Raw genomic sequence first — 16,937 nt, forward strand, 5'->3', positions numbered from 1 at the left:
AAAAAAACACATCTTAAAATGTTGTTAGTGTACATACAACTAAATGTTTAAATACTGAGAGCTTTATGTCCATACTAGCCTATTGTGTCGCACTTGAAAAAGCTTCATTCTATTTCTGTGTGTAAGCTATAGCTTTGAAATAAGGGAAGTAATATATCCTAAATCATTTTTTGTTCCTTCTTAGGTTTTCTGTCTGGCTCCTGACCTATTTAGTGTTTATATGCTGTATAATATGACATGTAGCCTATTTTAAATGATGAGCGCTTCTTACATTCACCTTTTCAATGTTTATTCAAATACTTTTCATTCAAATCCGTTTTGGTTTCAATACTTAACCAAATGGTAGTTCCAGGTAATCTGAAAAATAGATGGGTATTGGTTAAAATGTGTTTTTTTTATTTTTATGAAAGGAGCGAGTTCCTCACTATACTGTCGCGCGTTCCTCACTATACTGTAAGCATTTTGTCGCGCGTTCCTCACTATACAGTAAGCATTTTGTCGTGCGTTCCTCACTATACAGTAAGCATTTTGTCGTGCGTTCCTCACTATACAGTAAGCATTTTGTCGCGCGTTCCTCACTATACAGTAAGCATTTTGTCGCGCGTTCCTCACTATACAGTAAGCATTTTGTCGCGCGTTCCTCACTATACTGTAAGCATTTTGTCGCGCGTTCCTCACTGTACAGTAAGCATTTTGTCGCGCGTTCCTCACTATACAGTAAGCATTTTGTTGCGCGTTCCTCGCTGTACAGTAAGCATTTTGTCGTGCGTTCCTCAAAACTGTGATTATTGTCTGTGCTGTAGATGGCATCTGGGTCAAGGAGTGTTGGGGTATGGAGACTAGAGGGCTTAGGCTATTTCTGTGATGGGTGGCCGGCGGTGGGGAATGAGGTATTGTCATTCCTCTTCTGTACGTTCAGTCCACTCCAGACTATTGAACATAATAATGAACAGATTTGTTAAAGATTTAAGCATTGGAGGCTACTCCGATTTTTGAAAATAAATAATAATAATCACCTGTGCACAGTCTCGCTTCTGTCTCAGTGTTCTGATAATAACTGTTAGGCTGTGTGAAGTCTCAGTGTTCTGATAATAACTGTTAGGCTGTGTGAAGTCTCAGTGTTCTGATAATAACTGTTAGGCTGTGTGAAGTCTCAGTGTTCTGATAATAACTGTTAGGCTGTGTGAAGTCTCAGTGTTCTGATAATAACTGTTAGGCTGTGTGAAGTCTCAGTGTTCTGATAATAACTGTTAGGCTGTGTGAAGTCTCAGTGTTCTGATAATAACTGTTAGGCTGTGTGAAGTCTCAGTGTTCTGATAATAACTGTTAGGCTGTGTGAAGTCTCTGTGTTCTGATAATAACTGTTAGGCTGTGTGAAGTCTCTGTGTTCTGATAATAACTGTTAGGCTGTGTGAAGTCTCAGTGTTCTGATAATAACTGTTAGGCTGTGTGATGTCTCAGTGTTCTGATAATAACTGTTAGGCTGTGTGAAGTCTCTGTGTTCTGATAATAACTGTTAGGCTGTGTGAAGTCTCAGTGTTCTGATAATAACTGTTAGTCTAGATGACTAACTAGTCATGATGGCCTACTTTGTTTTCATAGTGAACGCTTGTATGCTGCTGTCAATCAACACAAGTAAATGGCTAGTGGAAGACAACAATACTCTGACTGTGCCGGTCTTTGCAGTCTCCTTCAATCCCTTTAGAAATGAAACGCCCTTTAATGGACAGCATATGGATCCTGTATTTGCACAGACAGTTGTCTGTGTCATTGGCAGTGGCAACCCGCCCCTAAAAAAAATGGTTGGATTATGGATTTTAAATGCTCATAAAAGTGAGGTAAATGTGTACATACGGTGGCAAGAAAAATGTATGTGAACCCTTTGGAAATACCTGGATTTCTGCTTAAATTGGTCCTAAAATTTGATCTGATCTTCATCTAGGTCACAACAATAGACAAACACAGTCTGCTTAAACTAATAACACACACAATTATACGTTTTCATGTCTTTATTGAACACACCATGTAAACATTCACAGTGCAGAGTGGGAAAAGGATGTTGGATTTAATAACTGGTTGATCCTCCTTTGGCAGCAATAACCTCAACCAAATGTTTTCTGTAGTTGCGGATCAGACCTGCACAATGGTCATGAGGAATTTTGGACCATTCCTCTTTACAAAACTGTTTCAGTTCAACAATATTCTTGGGATGTCTGGTGTGAACCGCTCTCGTGGTACTGCCACAGCATCTCAATCGGGTTGAGGTCAGGACTCTGACTGGGCCTCTCCAGAAGGTGTATTTTCTTCTGTTCAAGCCATTCTGTTGTTGATTTACTTCTGTGTTTTGGGTCGTTGTCCTGTTGCATCACCCAATTCCTGTTGACCTTCAATTGGTGGACAGATAGCCTAACATTCTCCTGCAAAATGTCTTGATAAAGTTGGGAATTAATTTTTCCATCGATGATAGCAAGCTGTCCAGGCCCCGAGGCAGCAAAGCAGCTCCAAACCATGATGCTCCCTCCATCATACTTTACAGATAGGATGATGTTTTGATGTTGGTGTGCTGTGCCTTTTTTTTTCTCCACACATAGTGTTGTGTGTTCCTTCCAAACAACTCAACTGTAGTTTCATCTGTCCACAGAATATTTTGCCAGTAGCGCTGTGGAACATCCAGATGCTCTTTTGCGAACTTCAGACGTGCAGCAATGTTTTTTTTGGACAGCAGTGGCTTCTTCCGTGGTGTCCTCCCATGAACACCATTCTTGTTTAGTGTTTTACGTGTCGTAGACTCGTCAACAGAGATGTTAGCATCTTCCAGAGATTTCTGTAAGTCTTTAGCTGACTCTCGTGGATTCTTCTTAACCTCATTGAGCATTCTGCACTGTGCTCTTGCAGTCATCTTTGCAGGACGGCCACTCCTAGGGAGAGTGCTGAACTTAATCCATTTATAGACAATTTGTCTTACCGTGGACTGATGAACATCGAGGCTTTTAGAGATACTTATGTAACCCTTTTCAGCTTTATGCAAGTCAACAATTCTTATGTCTTCTGAGATCTCTTTTGTTTGAGGCATGGTTCACATCAGGCAATGCTTCTTGTGAATAGCAAACTGAAATTTTGTGAGTTTTTTTTTTTTTTTTATAGGGCAAGGCAGCTCTAACCAACATCTCCAATCTCGTCTCATTGATTAGACTCCAGGTTAGCGGACTCCTGACTCCAATTAGCTTTTGGAGAAGTCGTTAGCCTAGGGGTTCACATACTTTTCCCAACCTACACTGTGAATGTTTTAATGATATATTCAATATAGACAAGAAAAATACAATCATTTGTGTGTTATTAGTTTAAGCGCACTGTCTATTGTTGTGACCTAGATGAAGATCAGATCAAATTTATGCAGAAATCCAGGTAATTCCAAAGGGTTCACATACTTTTTCTTGCCACCGTATGAAGTTATTTCAGATTGCAAGTTAACTGGCTAGTTGTGACATGTTAGCTAGATATCCCCAGTCAGATTGTATCTGCATGCTTGTTGCGTTCTCCCTGGTGCGTTCGTTTGTGAGCTGACTGCTCATTCTACATGGTATAATCTAATCCATGTCAGCGTGAAGCTGTGTTCATTCGGTTTTTGACATGCAGAAGTAAATGGGTGTGTTTATGCTGCTGTTCAAATGCACAGATCACTTTATATGTCTTCACAAAAAAAAAAAAAACCCGGTAGTTTGAAAACTTGGCATCATATTTTGTTCATGCAGCTTTGTTGATAACTCCAACCACCTCACTCCCCTAGTATTCAACCAATCAGTGGCCGTCATTGGGCCTGTTATCAGTGAGTTGGATAGTGAGTGCCTTTTCCGAGAGCTCAGTTGATGATCCCACCCTAATCATAAACATTGGTGGAAGCAAGGCCTTTCTACAGGACACTGTCACAAAGGTTACTGTCTCAAAGGTTAAAAGCCTTTATTGGGTTCGTCACACTTTGGGTGGTGGAGGTGACACACTGCCAGACAGACAGTGGGTCGGTCAATGCCAGAGGGAGATGGGGATGTGTTCTATCAGCCATCTTGGATTAAATTAGTCATAGGCGTCGGAGGAGGATGTGTGTATTATTAGTTTCAACACTGTTTATTGTTGTGACCTAGATGACGATCAGATCAAATTTTATGACCAATTTATGCAGAAATCCAGGTAATTCCAAAGGGTTCACATACTTTTTCTTGCCACTATATGAAGTTATTTCAGATTGGCACACAGGCAGGCGTTAGGACAGGCACACAGGCAGGCATTAGGACAGGCGGAATTAGGACAGGCGGAAGGGCAGGCATTAGGACAGGCGGATCTAATACTTTAAAGGGGCCATCTGCAGTTGCTACATCCTGTTTTTTTTTTTTTTTTACTTTTTAAATGAATGATTGAAGGGTATATCGTCATAATAGAATATAACAGTAATATCTACCAGGTTGAAAGTCAACCATCAACACTAGGTGTTCAACCATCAACACTAGGTGTTCAACCATCAACACTAGGTGTTCAACCATCAACACTAGGTGTTCAACCATCAACACTAGGTGTTCAACCATCATACATTAGCCATCAATTAATGAAGGAAACTGAAGAGGCCGGCATTCCAGTAGCACTATTCTCCTCATCCTCAACCCACCAGTCCTATTTCTCCCAGTCCCTCAAGGCCTGATAGCCTTAATGCTGTGTTTCTTCGAGCACGGTGGTGTTGAGTGTCTTCACACTGTCGTTGTAGCTATGTATTTATGAGTTTCTCCCGTCCTCGGGTGTCCGAGATGGGCTTCCACTTGGTTTAGTGCAGCCTGTCCGTGTCAACGCCGTGGAGGAGAGTGATGAGTTATGTTTGGGTAGCGTTACTAGTGTAGGCCTCTGCACCCGATACTTTTCTCTACCCTGTCCACCCCTGGCCCTCTTTCAACCCCCTGAAAGGAGGGCAGGCTATTCTGGGGACCGGGGTTACCCATGGTCACATGTTATGTGTGACAAAGTTGAGATATGTGTGGGCAGGATCTGTCTAAAAGAAGCATGTGGTTTTAGCTAGCGTGCTAGCATTCTATAGCATTCTATAGTATATCATGAAAGGAGTTGGTTTTGTTTCAAATCAGATCAAATTTAATTTGTCACATGCTTATTTACAAAACGTGTAGACTAACAGTGAAATGCTTACTTATGGGGCCCTTCCCAGCAATACAGAGAGAAAGGGGGGGTGGGAAAGTAATATAAAAAGTAAAGAAGTAATATAAAAATAATAACACAAGGAATAAATCCACAAATGTTTTGTATACGGAGTGTATTTAGCAGACTCATGGCTTGGGGTTAGAAGCTGTTTAGGATCCTGTTGGTACCACTTATGAGACAACTTAAAGGAAGGAGGTCGGAGACCTGGCAGTGTTGTGCCAGGACAACAACCTTTCCCTCAACGTCACCAAGACAAAGGAGCTGATCGTGGAAACGGAGGGCCGAACACACACTCATCCACGTTGACAGAACAGTCTATGACTAGGGTGGCTGGAGTCTTTGACCGTTTTTAGGGCCTTCCTCTGACACCGCCTGGTATAGAGATCCTGGAATGCAGGGAGTTCGGCCCAAGTGATGTACTGGGCCAAATGCACTACCCTCTGTAGCGCCTTGCGTTTGGATGCTAAGCAGTTGCCATACGAAGCAGTGATGCAGCCAGTCAAGATGCTCTCAATAGTGGAGCTGTAGAACTTTTTGAGGATCTGAGTGCCCATGCCGAATCTTTTCAGCCTCTTGAGGGGGAAGAGGCGTTGTCATGCCCTCTTCATGACTGGGTCGGTGTCTGTGGACCATGATATATTTCCTTAGTGATCGACCTGCTCCACTACAGCCCTGTCGACGTGGATGAGGGTGGGATCTCAATACCAGGCGGTGTCAGAGGAAGGCCCTAAAAATGGTCAAAGACTCCAGCCTTCCCTGTAGCTCAGTTGGTAGAGCATGGTGTTTGCAACGCCAGGGTTGTGGGTTCGATTCCCACGGGGGGCCAGCACAGAAAAAAAAAAATGTATGAAATTGTATGAAATGTATGCATTCACTACTGTAAGTCGCTCTGGATAAGAGCGTCTGCTAAATGACGTAAATGTAAATGTAAGTCATAGACTGTTCTGTCGACGTAGATGAGGGTGTGTTCGGCCCTCCAATTCCACGATCAGCTCCTTTGTCTTGCTGAGGTTGAGGTTGTTGTCCTGGCACAACACTGCCAGGTCTCTGACATCCTTCCTTTAGGCTGTCTCATTCTTAATGATGGTGTTGGAGTTGTGTGCAGTCATGGGTGAACAGGGAGTATAGGAGGGGATTGAGAACACACCCGTTGGGGGGGCCCTTGTGTTGAGGGTTAGCGTGGTGGATGTGTTGCATACCCTCGGCCCATCAGGAAGTCCAGAAGCCAGTTGCAGAGGGAGGTGTTTAATCCCAGGGTCCTTAGCTTAGTGATGAGCTTGGAGGGCACTATGGTCTTGAATGCTGAGCTGTAGTCAATGAACAGCATTCTGTCGTAGGTGTTCCTTTTGTCCAGGTATTATGGTATTAGTACACAAGGGGTCGCCAAAAACACAAAAAGACCATTGGGCATCTGTTACCAGAATGCTAACAAAATTAGCACAATTAATAGTGAATTTCCTTGGAGGTTGCTAGATAAATATGCCAATGAGCGGAAACGAAAATAAACTAAGTGTAAAAAAGCAGGCAGTCCAGCGAATACATTTATCCATGTTTAAATAGAAGCTACTGAATGTCATTTTTGGTGAGTTTGGATAATTTACAAGCGAATCTAAATGAGAGATATTGTACAAATGAACAAAGTTTTGATGCATGCTTGTCTGCTCTGAAGCAGCATGTGTACACTGCGTCTGTCTGGAGGGAGAAGGAGCGGGAGGAGATGACTGGGAGGAGCAGACTGGCCGAGAATGGAGAGGCGAAAAAGGCATGAAAATCAAGATGGTGGCAGCTGTACATAACTCCTCAAGTGCTTTGACGACTTAAACATGGAAGAAAGCTCACACAATATGTGACTCGTTTCAGGAAACAAGGTGTATGTCGCACGGCACTACTTCACAGGAGAGCCATTTGAACTTTACATTTTTTTTATATCTTTTTGGCAGAAATGCGTTCTGGAACATGTGAACTTTCATGTGCCTTAATAACAAATGTGTATGCCATCTGTAAACACAAATACAATTGTTAATTTAGGAGCCTAGTTGGTTTAGCCACAGAAGTCAGCAACCTTCCCACTAGCCATGATTAGCTGAGATAATGAGTGGGCTGGACATGCCGAGAGATGAGTTTGGATTGTTCTGCCATGTACAGTGGTTCCTCCTTTAAAAGTTGCAAGCTTGCACCGTGGGACTTAGCGGTACCCAGTGTCACGGCTTCATTGCTCCAGACCACCACAAGGGGGAGTTAGAGAACTCATTATGCATTTGGGTCCAAAGGTTTTTATATGACCAATCATATCGAGTGGTTCCAATGACGAATTTTTATGTTAATGTTTTAGGGACTCCTGAGAACCAGCAAACCAGGCTGTCGTCTTGGGAAAGGAATGAAGTAAAGAATCTAGCTAGCTAAAGCATTTACTGCAAATTGAATGTACAATTGTGTAAGCTTGCCTTGCAATGCAGCTGAAGTAACATAGCTAGCTAACTATTTAGTTGCGTATTGTGTAGTGGAGGATAAAAATGACTGTCTGCCTATGGATGTGTAGCTAGCTACAGTATGTAGCCGATCTATGTATGGACTAAAGGTCGACCGATTATGATTTTTCAATGCTGATACTGATTATTGGAGGACCCAAAAAATCTGATACCGATTAATCGGCCGATTTTTATTTTTTAAATATATTTGTAATAATGACAATTACAACAATACTGAATGAACACTTTTTTTATTTAACTTAATATAATACATCAATAAAATCAATTTAATCTCAAATAAATAATGAAACATGTTCAATTTGGTTTAAATAATGCAAAAACAAAGTGTTGGAGAGGAAAGTAAAAGTGCAATATTTGCCATGTAAAAAAAGCTAACGTTTAAGTTCCTTGCTCAGAACATGAGAAAGCTGATGGTCTTCAATATTCCCAGGTAAGAAGTTTTAGGTTGTAGTTATTATAGGACTATTTCTCTCTACCATTTGTATTTCATATACCTTTGACTATTGGATGTTGTTATAGGCACTATAGTATTGCCAGCCTAATCTCGGGAGTTGATAGGCTTGAAGTCATAAACAGCGCAATGCTTGAAGCACAGCGAAGAGCTACTAGCAAATCCAGGAAAGTGCTGTTTGAATGAATGCTTACGAGCCTGCTGCTGCCTACCACTGCTCAGTCAGACTGCTCTATCAAATATCAAATTATAGACTTAATTATAATATAATAACACACACAAATACAAGCCTTAGGTCATTAATATGGTCAAATCCGGAAACTATCATTTTGAAAACAAAACGTTTATTCTTTCAGTGAAATACAGAACCGTACGGAATTTTATCTAATGGGTGGCATCCCTAACTCAAAATATTGCTGTTATATTGCACAACCTTTAATGGTATGTCATAATTATGTACAATTCTGGCAAATTAATTACTGTCTTTGTATGGACCGTAATAGACATGCCTATATTTCCCCCATAGCAAACAAAGGAAGACAGCGGAGTTCCAATATTATTTTTGTTTACATTTTAACTATAAAACAACGTGAGCAGATCTCATTGCCAACAATAGCGAAGCAGGCATTGAACAGTAAGGTGGGAATAGAACGTTCGGAAGGCGAGTTGTTGCCATGGTGCTCAATACAACTAATAGGAGCTGGCAGGGTGAAAAATGCACTCAAATAAGGCCTGTTTTTTTCCGATTACTTCAAAACGACGCCAAGCAGCTGGGAAATATGGTCATATTATGAAACTGGGCTCCACGGCGGATGCAATGAACTAGTTATCAGAAAAGAACGTTGTTAAAAATGTAATGTGTCCAGCCTACTATCTACATGGATTTCAGAGCACTCTCGTCTGAGTGTATCAGATCGCAGAATAATGACTTTATGAGCGCTCAACACCCGTTGAATATGGCCGGTGTCAGTGAACGTCAGGAAAAAAGTGTAATTGAATTGTTTCCAGCAGCACATTTACAGTCACCAACACGAGAACTGCCTTACCAGCTCTGCTAGGGTGAGTAAAATGGTCAGAGTGGTCTCTTTTGGGTCTGGAAGTAGCTAGCCAACGTTATCTTGGGTGCTTGACTGCTGTAGTAAGGCCAGAACGCTCAAATCAACCCTACTCCTCGGCCCGAACGTCCAGTCTGCGCTCGGAGAGCGAAACGGTCTGAATTCACAAACTGACAGTTTTTCTCTGAATGGAAACACCATAATATTAATCAAATTAAGTAAGCCAAATTTCTTAATAAATCCCATATACTATGTTATTACAAAAAATGTTTTAATTTCTCTGGTAATGCCAATACGGAATACTATCAAATGCTTCTCAAAGATGCAAAGGTGGTCAAACTAGCAATAACTTGCAGTAACAGAAGAAATGGCTGAGAATTAAATGACGTGTCCCAGAATGCTGCAGCAGCACGCAGGGTGTGCCGCAGTATGACGCAACGTTTAAAGGAGGAACCACTGTAGCAGGCTTCTGTCTATACCATGAGCTGGTCAGTATGTGTAGGTAATCCTTTCTAACGCAGCTTTTTATAAAGATATCACGTAGTAGAACTGCATAAGTGTTGCTCTCCACTTTCTGGAGGACAGAGTTTTGAAATCAGTGGAATTAGAGTATGATATCTAAGGAGATGGAGAACATTCTGCCCTTTGATTGCAAATATGCAGACGGAGTCGAAAAGAGGACACACAGAGAGCTGTTGTATAAGCGCCCTGAATTTATGAACGGGCAATCTGACAACGCTCTGAGTTTACGAATGCCCAGAGCACACTCTGGCACTCCAGATTAAATTTACCAACACACCCATAGTATATAACAGCCTTTAGTCTTGAAATCTTTGGTTGTTTAGTACATGGCCGCACATGTGAATCCTTAAATGGATGGGTGGGGCTAAAGCTTAAGAGGGTGTGAACGATGCTGAAAGGGTGTAGACCAAGATCTCTCCAGTAGGTACCAAAACATTCAAGGGCCATTTTCTCAAAAGTGAGATTACAAGTTAATCAACTTTCAAAGTAGAATTACTTTCCTATTGTTCCTCATCTCTAGTGTGTGATACACCATTTTCTAGCTGAGTCTCTACTTTTATCCAATGTAAAAAAAAACATAATTTCAAATTTTGCTACATAAGACCGACTCGTGCCTGTCGGTCCCATATGATGCCCCGTTAATTTATTAATTCAGTAAATTACTTTGATAACAAGCAAGTTAAACTTAGGGGTCGTGTTAATACAGATTTCTTTATTTTTCACGCAGGAAAAAACAAAACCCTTACATCTCTTGCTGTGTTTTTTTAAGTGCAGAACTAAAATGCTAATTGTAATTTCTGCTCGGCATTAGCCATTCGGATAATGACTGTAAATCCTTATTTTGAATTTCAGTGAGCTCACTGGCTTTGGTTTCTGACATGTAGAGTGTACATAGTCATTCTAGCTTTGTGTAAGACCAGTGGCAAATCATTTGTAAAATAGAGAAGAGTAACGGCCCGAGGCAACTGCCCTGAGGGACACCGCACTGTACATATGTGACACGCTCGATCATAATCATTTGGAAGTTGCAATGGCTAATTTGCATATAAATTATGTTTTTGTCCATTTAGATTGTGTCTTTTGCATTGAGGCTATGTGATTTTGTCTAGAACGTAAGGATGGACTAACTTTAACAAACGACTGTATATCACAGGACACAAAAGAAGGACAGTTTTAGTTATGCTCTTCACGGCATGTGGCCATAGCAACTCCAAACAGTGGTACGACACCCAGTAGATGAGTAGAGCTGAGTTAGAGAGATGAGGCAGCATTATTAGACAGCATGCAGACTTCTTCACAGGCACTGAACTCAGTCTCTCAGGGTTGGTCTGTTTCTGTCTTTCTTTCTGTGTTGTCCTCTGTAGGTGTCGACTGGTGGTGAGACTGGAGGAACCTTTGTGAACCAGTCATCTCATCGTCCTCAGCCTAGAGCGATGCCACTTTGTAGAATGAGACCCTTCTCCTGACACAGGGAGGGTAGTCCTCCCCCAACCTTAGCAACCCGGACTCCCTACCTACCTACCTACCTACCTACCTACCTACCTACCTACCTACCTACCTACCTACCTACCTACCTACCTACCTACCTACCTACCTACCTACCTACCTACCTACCTACCTACCTACCTACCTACCTACCTACCTACCTACCTCACCCACCTACCTACCTCACCCCTGACCCCCATTACCTCACCCCTGACTAACCCATAAACCCTGCCCTCAAATTACTACCTCAACACTCTATGTAAAACTGCTGCTCTTAAACCGCTCTGTCCCCACCCTCCTGAGTATTACATTACATTCAACACACCAACAGGGGGAATTAAAAAAAGCATTGCCAGTGCCTACTTCCTGGTGTCCATTTTGTGCCCAGAGTGGAGTCACCAGTAGGGTGCTCTAAGCCTGTGTACTGGCACGCGACGATGCTGCTGAACTTCGAGTGACGTCCCCACTCTGTGATGTCAGAGGCCGGAGGAGAGGGACGGGACCAGAGTGGGAATCTCATGTTTGTTGTTGGCTGTGTCGATGAAGACCACCGAGGCTCAGAAGAAGGAGGAAGAATGAAGAACGAGGGAGAGATGCGAAAAGGAGAGGAGGAAGACGACCAGGATTATGACTCGGTGTGTACGTGGAAGCAGAAAAAAAGACTAGTCTTTACTTGATTCCTTGCTTCCTCACCTCCTTCTCAAACTGCATTTGAGAAGAATCCAAGATCTCTCTCCTTGGACCTTCTCCAATGCCTTTGCCTTCACAAGTAATCTTATAACACATGATGTACAGTAAATGACAAACGGTGATCTTTACATCCACCCCTTCTCTCTGGTTCCCCCAAGCCTCCAGAGAGGCAGATCGTGGTGGGCATCTGTTCCATGATGAAGAAGTCCAAGTCCAAGCCCATGACCCAGATCATGGAAAGGCTGTGTAAGTTTGAGTACATCACAGTGGTCATCTTCCCCGAGGAGGTCATCCTCAACCAGCCCGTGGACAAATGGCCCCTGTGTGACTGCCTCGTCTCCTTCCACTCCAAAGGTACAAACCAACGTACGTATGTGCACCCACCGTACAGTATTAACTGCATCAGGTACTGGTTTTCTCACATGCACATTGCACAGCTATAATGTCATGTATTTAGCCTGTATACAGACCCTTGGAACAATAATGTCATGTATTTAGTTGTATGTAGTCCCATGGAACAATAATGTCATGTATTTAGCCTGTATGGAACAATAATGCCATGGTTAAGACATGTATTTCCTGTATTTATTTACATGGTTGTGTTTATGTATGTATGGGGTGGGTGTGTAGGTTTCCCATTGGACAAAGCGGTAGAGTACGCCAAACTCAGAAACCCACTTCTCATCAATGACCTGAACATGCAGTACTACATACAAGACAGGTATGTAGACAGGTATGATGGTAAACACTCGGTCATTCCTGCCCTGTTCATCCTTTGTAAAAGTCTACTGACTCGTTCCATCATATAAACGTTGTATTCTGTCCCCTCAGGAGGGAGGTGTATCGTATCTTGCAGGAAGAGGGCATTGATCTTCCTCGTTACTCTGTGTTAACCCGAGATCCAGACAGACCTGAAGGTAAGTGTTACAACACATCTTGACTCTTGTGACAGACTGGTACTATTAAATCAATTAGCGAGCTAGCATGCACCCAAGATTTGGTACTGGGTGCCAAGATTACAAGTGTAGCCACTTGCACAGCTGAATGTGTTCGTTTTCCATAGTGCGATTGGTTAGAATGCTTCAGGAGGGCGGTTCAATGTGCTTGAGTCTCGGTATGAGCTAGATCAGGAGGAAGTGTTGCGGCTAAGGAAGCACAGCGACTTCTTTTTACATATGCATTTTCTATAGACCTCAAGTTCCGCCTAGCCTAATGAAGATGAAGGCTGTTACCATATCACCTACCCAATCGGGCATAATTCAAGTGTGCTTCGAGACCCTGTCTCTGATTGGCTGGGTGGCCTTTCATTCTAGAGTGTAACCTGGTGGAGGGGGAGGATCATGTGGAGGTGAACGGGGAGGTGTTCCCCAAGCCCTTTGTGGAGAAGCCTGTGAGTGCTGAGGACCATAACGTTTACGTCTACTACCCCACCTCAGCTGGAGGGGGCAGCCAGAGACTCTTCCGCAAGGTACTGAGGGACTAGGGAGGGACAGTCAGACGCTGTATTGTAAAGGAACTGCTGTTGGAATTATAGTGGATGGGTGGAGTTTTTTGGAGCCATGCTGTACAGAATGGGCCGAAACTCAACTGTACACACTTAGTACTCAAACCAAACTTTCAACCCCTTATTTAGATATTTTAGTTGCACTTGATTTGATTTTTGTTTCTTCTTGAAAGAAACGAACAAATTGTATAGTCCCAAAAGTGCAAACCCCCGTCCCATCTGGCTGGCTCGATCAAGCGCTCTGTCGATACTATTTGAACCCAGGTCTGACTGTCTCCTCTCCTGTAGATAGGGAGCCGCAGCAGTGTGTACTCCCCAGAGAGCTGTGTGAGGAAGACTGGCTCCTACATATACGAGGAGTTCATGCCAACGGACGGCACTGATGTCAAGGTATCATCTTAAGTGTGTGTTGGTGTGTGAGCCTGGTTCAGATCAGTCATTTGTTTGATCGGCTGTATGGGGTGTGTCTTTTGTTGATGTTTAGGTTAATCGATTGGTGGACTGTGTACACTGCCTTCAGAAAGTATTCAAAATCAAATCAAATGTATTTATATAGCCCTTCGTACATCAGCTGATATCTCAAAGTGCTGTACAGAAACCCAGCCTAAAACCCCAAACAGCAAGCAATGCATGTGAAAGAAGCACGGTGGCTAGGAAAAACTCCCTAGGAAAAACTCCCTAGAAAGGCCAAAAACCTAGGAAGAAACCTAGAGAGGAATCAGGCTATGAGGGGTGGCCAGTCCTCTTCTGGCTGTGCAGGGTGGATATTATAACAGAACATGGTCAAGATGTTAAAATGTTCATAAATGACCAGCATGGTCAAATAATAATAATCATAGTAGTTGTCGAGGGTGCAACAAGCACGTCCGGTGAACAGGTCAGGGTTCCATAGCCGCAGGCAGAACAGTTGAAACTGGAGCAGCAGCACGGCCAGGTGGACTGGGGACAGCAAGGAGTCATCATACCCTTTGACTTTTTCCACATTTTGTTGTGTTACATCCTTATTCTAAAATGGATTAAATCGTTTTTTCCTTATCAATCTACACACAATACCCCATAATGACAAAGCAAAAATGTGTTTTTAGAATTTTTTGGCTAATTTATAAAAAATAAGAGGATATATTTACATAATTCAGACCCTTTAATCAGTACTTTGTTTTAGCACCTTTGGCAGCGGTTACAGCCTTAAGTCTTCTTGGGTATGACGCTACAAGCTTGGCACACCTGTATTTGGGGAGTTTCTCTGTACACTTTTTTTTTAATACTGTATCAGGTGTACACTGCGGGGACTAGGGCTGTGAATTTTCAGCGACATCACGATATGATATTATCACCATACCAAGGTGCTGGTAGGATATGTATTGCGATACTCACAATTCTGTATGTATTGCGACTTAGAAGCGGTGATTTAAAAAGAACTAAACATATTGCTCACCTTACGTCTGCTGCAGAGGGACACGATAGATGCCATGGGAAAACAACAAGTATTGATCAGTCATGGAAATAAACATGCAGGTACACCCAACTAGTGCAAAAATAATATTGTCAAAACGATACGATATAATATCCCGATATGTCACTGTATTGTTCCCCCCCCCCCCCCTCATCACTACTGTGGCCCTGACTATGTGACTATGGTATGATGTCAGGTGAACACAGTGGGACCTGATTATGGTATGATGTCTGGTGAACACAGTGGGACCTGACTATGGTATGATGTCTGGTGAACACAGTGGGACCTGACTATGGTATGATGTCAGGTGAACACAGTGGGACCTGACTATGGTATGATGTCAGGTGAACACAGTGGGACCTGATTATGGTATGATGTCTGGTGAACACAGTGGGACCTGATTATGGTATGATGTCTGGTGAACACAGTGGGACCTGACTATGGTATGATGTCTGGTGAACACAGTGGGACCTGACTATGGTATGATGTCTGGTGAACACAGTGGGACCTGACTATGGTATGATGTCAGGTGAACACAGTGGGACCTGACTATGGTATGATGTCAGGTGAACACAGTGGGACCTGACTATGGTATGATGTCATGTGAACACAGTGGGTCCTGACTATGGTATGATGTCAGGTGTACACAGTGGGCCCTGACTATGGTATGATGTCAGGTGAACACAGTGGGACCTGACTATGGTATGATGTCAGGTGAACACAGTGGGACCTGACTATGGTATGATGTCAGGTGTACACAGTGGGCCCTGACTATGGTATGATGTCAGGTGAACACAGTGGGACCTGACTATGGTATGATGTCAGGTGTACACAGTGGGTCCTGACTATGGTATGATGTCAGGTGAACACAGTGGGACCTGACTATGGTATGATGTCTGGTGAACACAGTGGGACCTGACTATGGTATGATGTCAGGTGAACACAGTGGGACCTGACTATGGTATGATGTCATGTGAACACAGTGGGTCCTGACTATGGTATGATGTCAGGTGTACACAGTGGGCCCTGACTATGGTATGATGTCTGGTGAACACAGTGGGACCTGACTATGGTATGATGTCAGGTGAACACAGTGGGACCTGACTATGGTATGATGTCTGGTGAACACAGTGGGTCCTGACTATGGTATGATGTCAGGTGTACACAGTGGGTCCTGACTATGGTATGATGTCATGTGAACACAGTGGGTCCTGACTATGGTATGATGTCTGGTGAACACAGTGGGACCTGACTATGGTATGATGTCAGGTGAACACAGTGGGACCTGACTATGGTATGATGTCTGGTGAACACAGTGGGTCCTGACTATGGTATGATGTCTGGTGAACACAGTGGGACCTGACTATGGTATGATGTCAGGTGAACACAGTGGGACCTGACTATGGTATGATGTCATGTGAACACAGTGGGTCCTGACTATGGTATGATGTCAGGTGTACACAGTGGGCCCTGACTATGGTATGATGTCAGGTGAACACAGTGGGACCTGACTATGGTATGATGTCAGGTGTACACAGTGGGCCCTGACTATGGTATGATGTCAGGTGAACACAGTGGGACCTGACTATGGTATGATGTCAGGTGTACACAGTGGGTCCTGACTATGGTATGATGTCAGGTGAACACAGTGGGACCTGACTATGGTATGATGTCTGGTGAACACAGTGGGACCTGACTATGGTATGATGTCTGGTGAACACAGTGGGACCTGACTATGGTATGATGTCAGGTGAACACAGTGGGACCTGACTATGGTATGATGTCATGTGAACACAGTGGGTCCTGACTATGGTATGATGTCAGGTGTACACAGTGGGCCCTGACTATGGTATGATGTCTGGTGAACACAGTGGGACCTGACTATGGTATGATGTCAGGTGAACACAGTGGGACCTGACTATGGTATGATGTCTGGTGAACACAGTGGGTCCTGACTATGGTATGATGTCAGGTGTACACAGTGGGTCCTGACTATGGTATGATGTCATGTGAACACAGTGGGTCCTGACTATGGTATGATGTCTGGTGAACACAGTGGGACCTGACTATGGTATGATGTCAGGTGAACACA

The 16,937-nt window shown here is 43.2% G+C and overlaps 1 protein-coding gene across 11 annotated transcripts in view; it reads left to right on the forward strand.

The window, feature by feature from the left end:
• Positions 1 to 16,937, forward strand: part of LOC106584645 (inositol hexakisphosphate and diphosphoinositol-pentakisphosphate kinase 1) — a 68,055-nt gene that overhangs the window by 1,595 nt on the left and 49,523 nt on the right. For 7 of the 11 annotated variants that reach the window (XR_006761553.2, XR_014382362.1, XM_045706398.2 and 4 more), the window contains exons 2-7: positions 11,078 to 11,833; positions 12,047 to 12,254; positions 12,519 to 12,609; positions 12,720 to 12,805; positions 13,202 to 13,356; positions 13,681 to 13,782. Coding sequence is in view for 9 of the 11 variants with exons in the window: in XM_045706398.2 (XP_045562354.1) it covers positions 11,672 to 11,833; positions 12,047 to 12,254; positions 12,519 to 12,609; positions 12,720 to 12,805; positions 13,202 to 13,356; positions 13,681 to 13,782 (804 nt within the window). In the remaining 2 variants the exon portion in view is untranslated. Of the gene's footprint in view, positions 1 to 6,884; positions 7,065 to 11,077; positions 11,834 to 12,046; positions 12,255 to 12,518; positions 12,610 to 12,719; positions 12,806 to 13,201; positions 13,357 to 13,680; positions 13,783 to 16,937 lie in introns of those variants that run through there. The other 4 variants (XM_045706397.2, XM_045706400.2, XM_045706403.2 and 1 more) reach the window with 2 other exon arrangements.

This window comes from Salmo salar, chromosome 23 (assembly GCF_965601325.2).
Source record: "Salmo salar chromosome 23, fSalSal1, whole genome shotgun sequence".
Classification (NCBI taxonomy): Eukaryota; Metazoa; Chordata; class Actinopteri; order Salmoniformes; family Salmonidae; genus Salmo; species Salmo salar.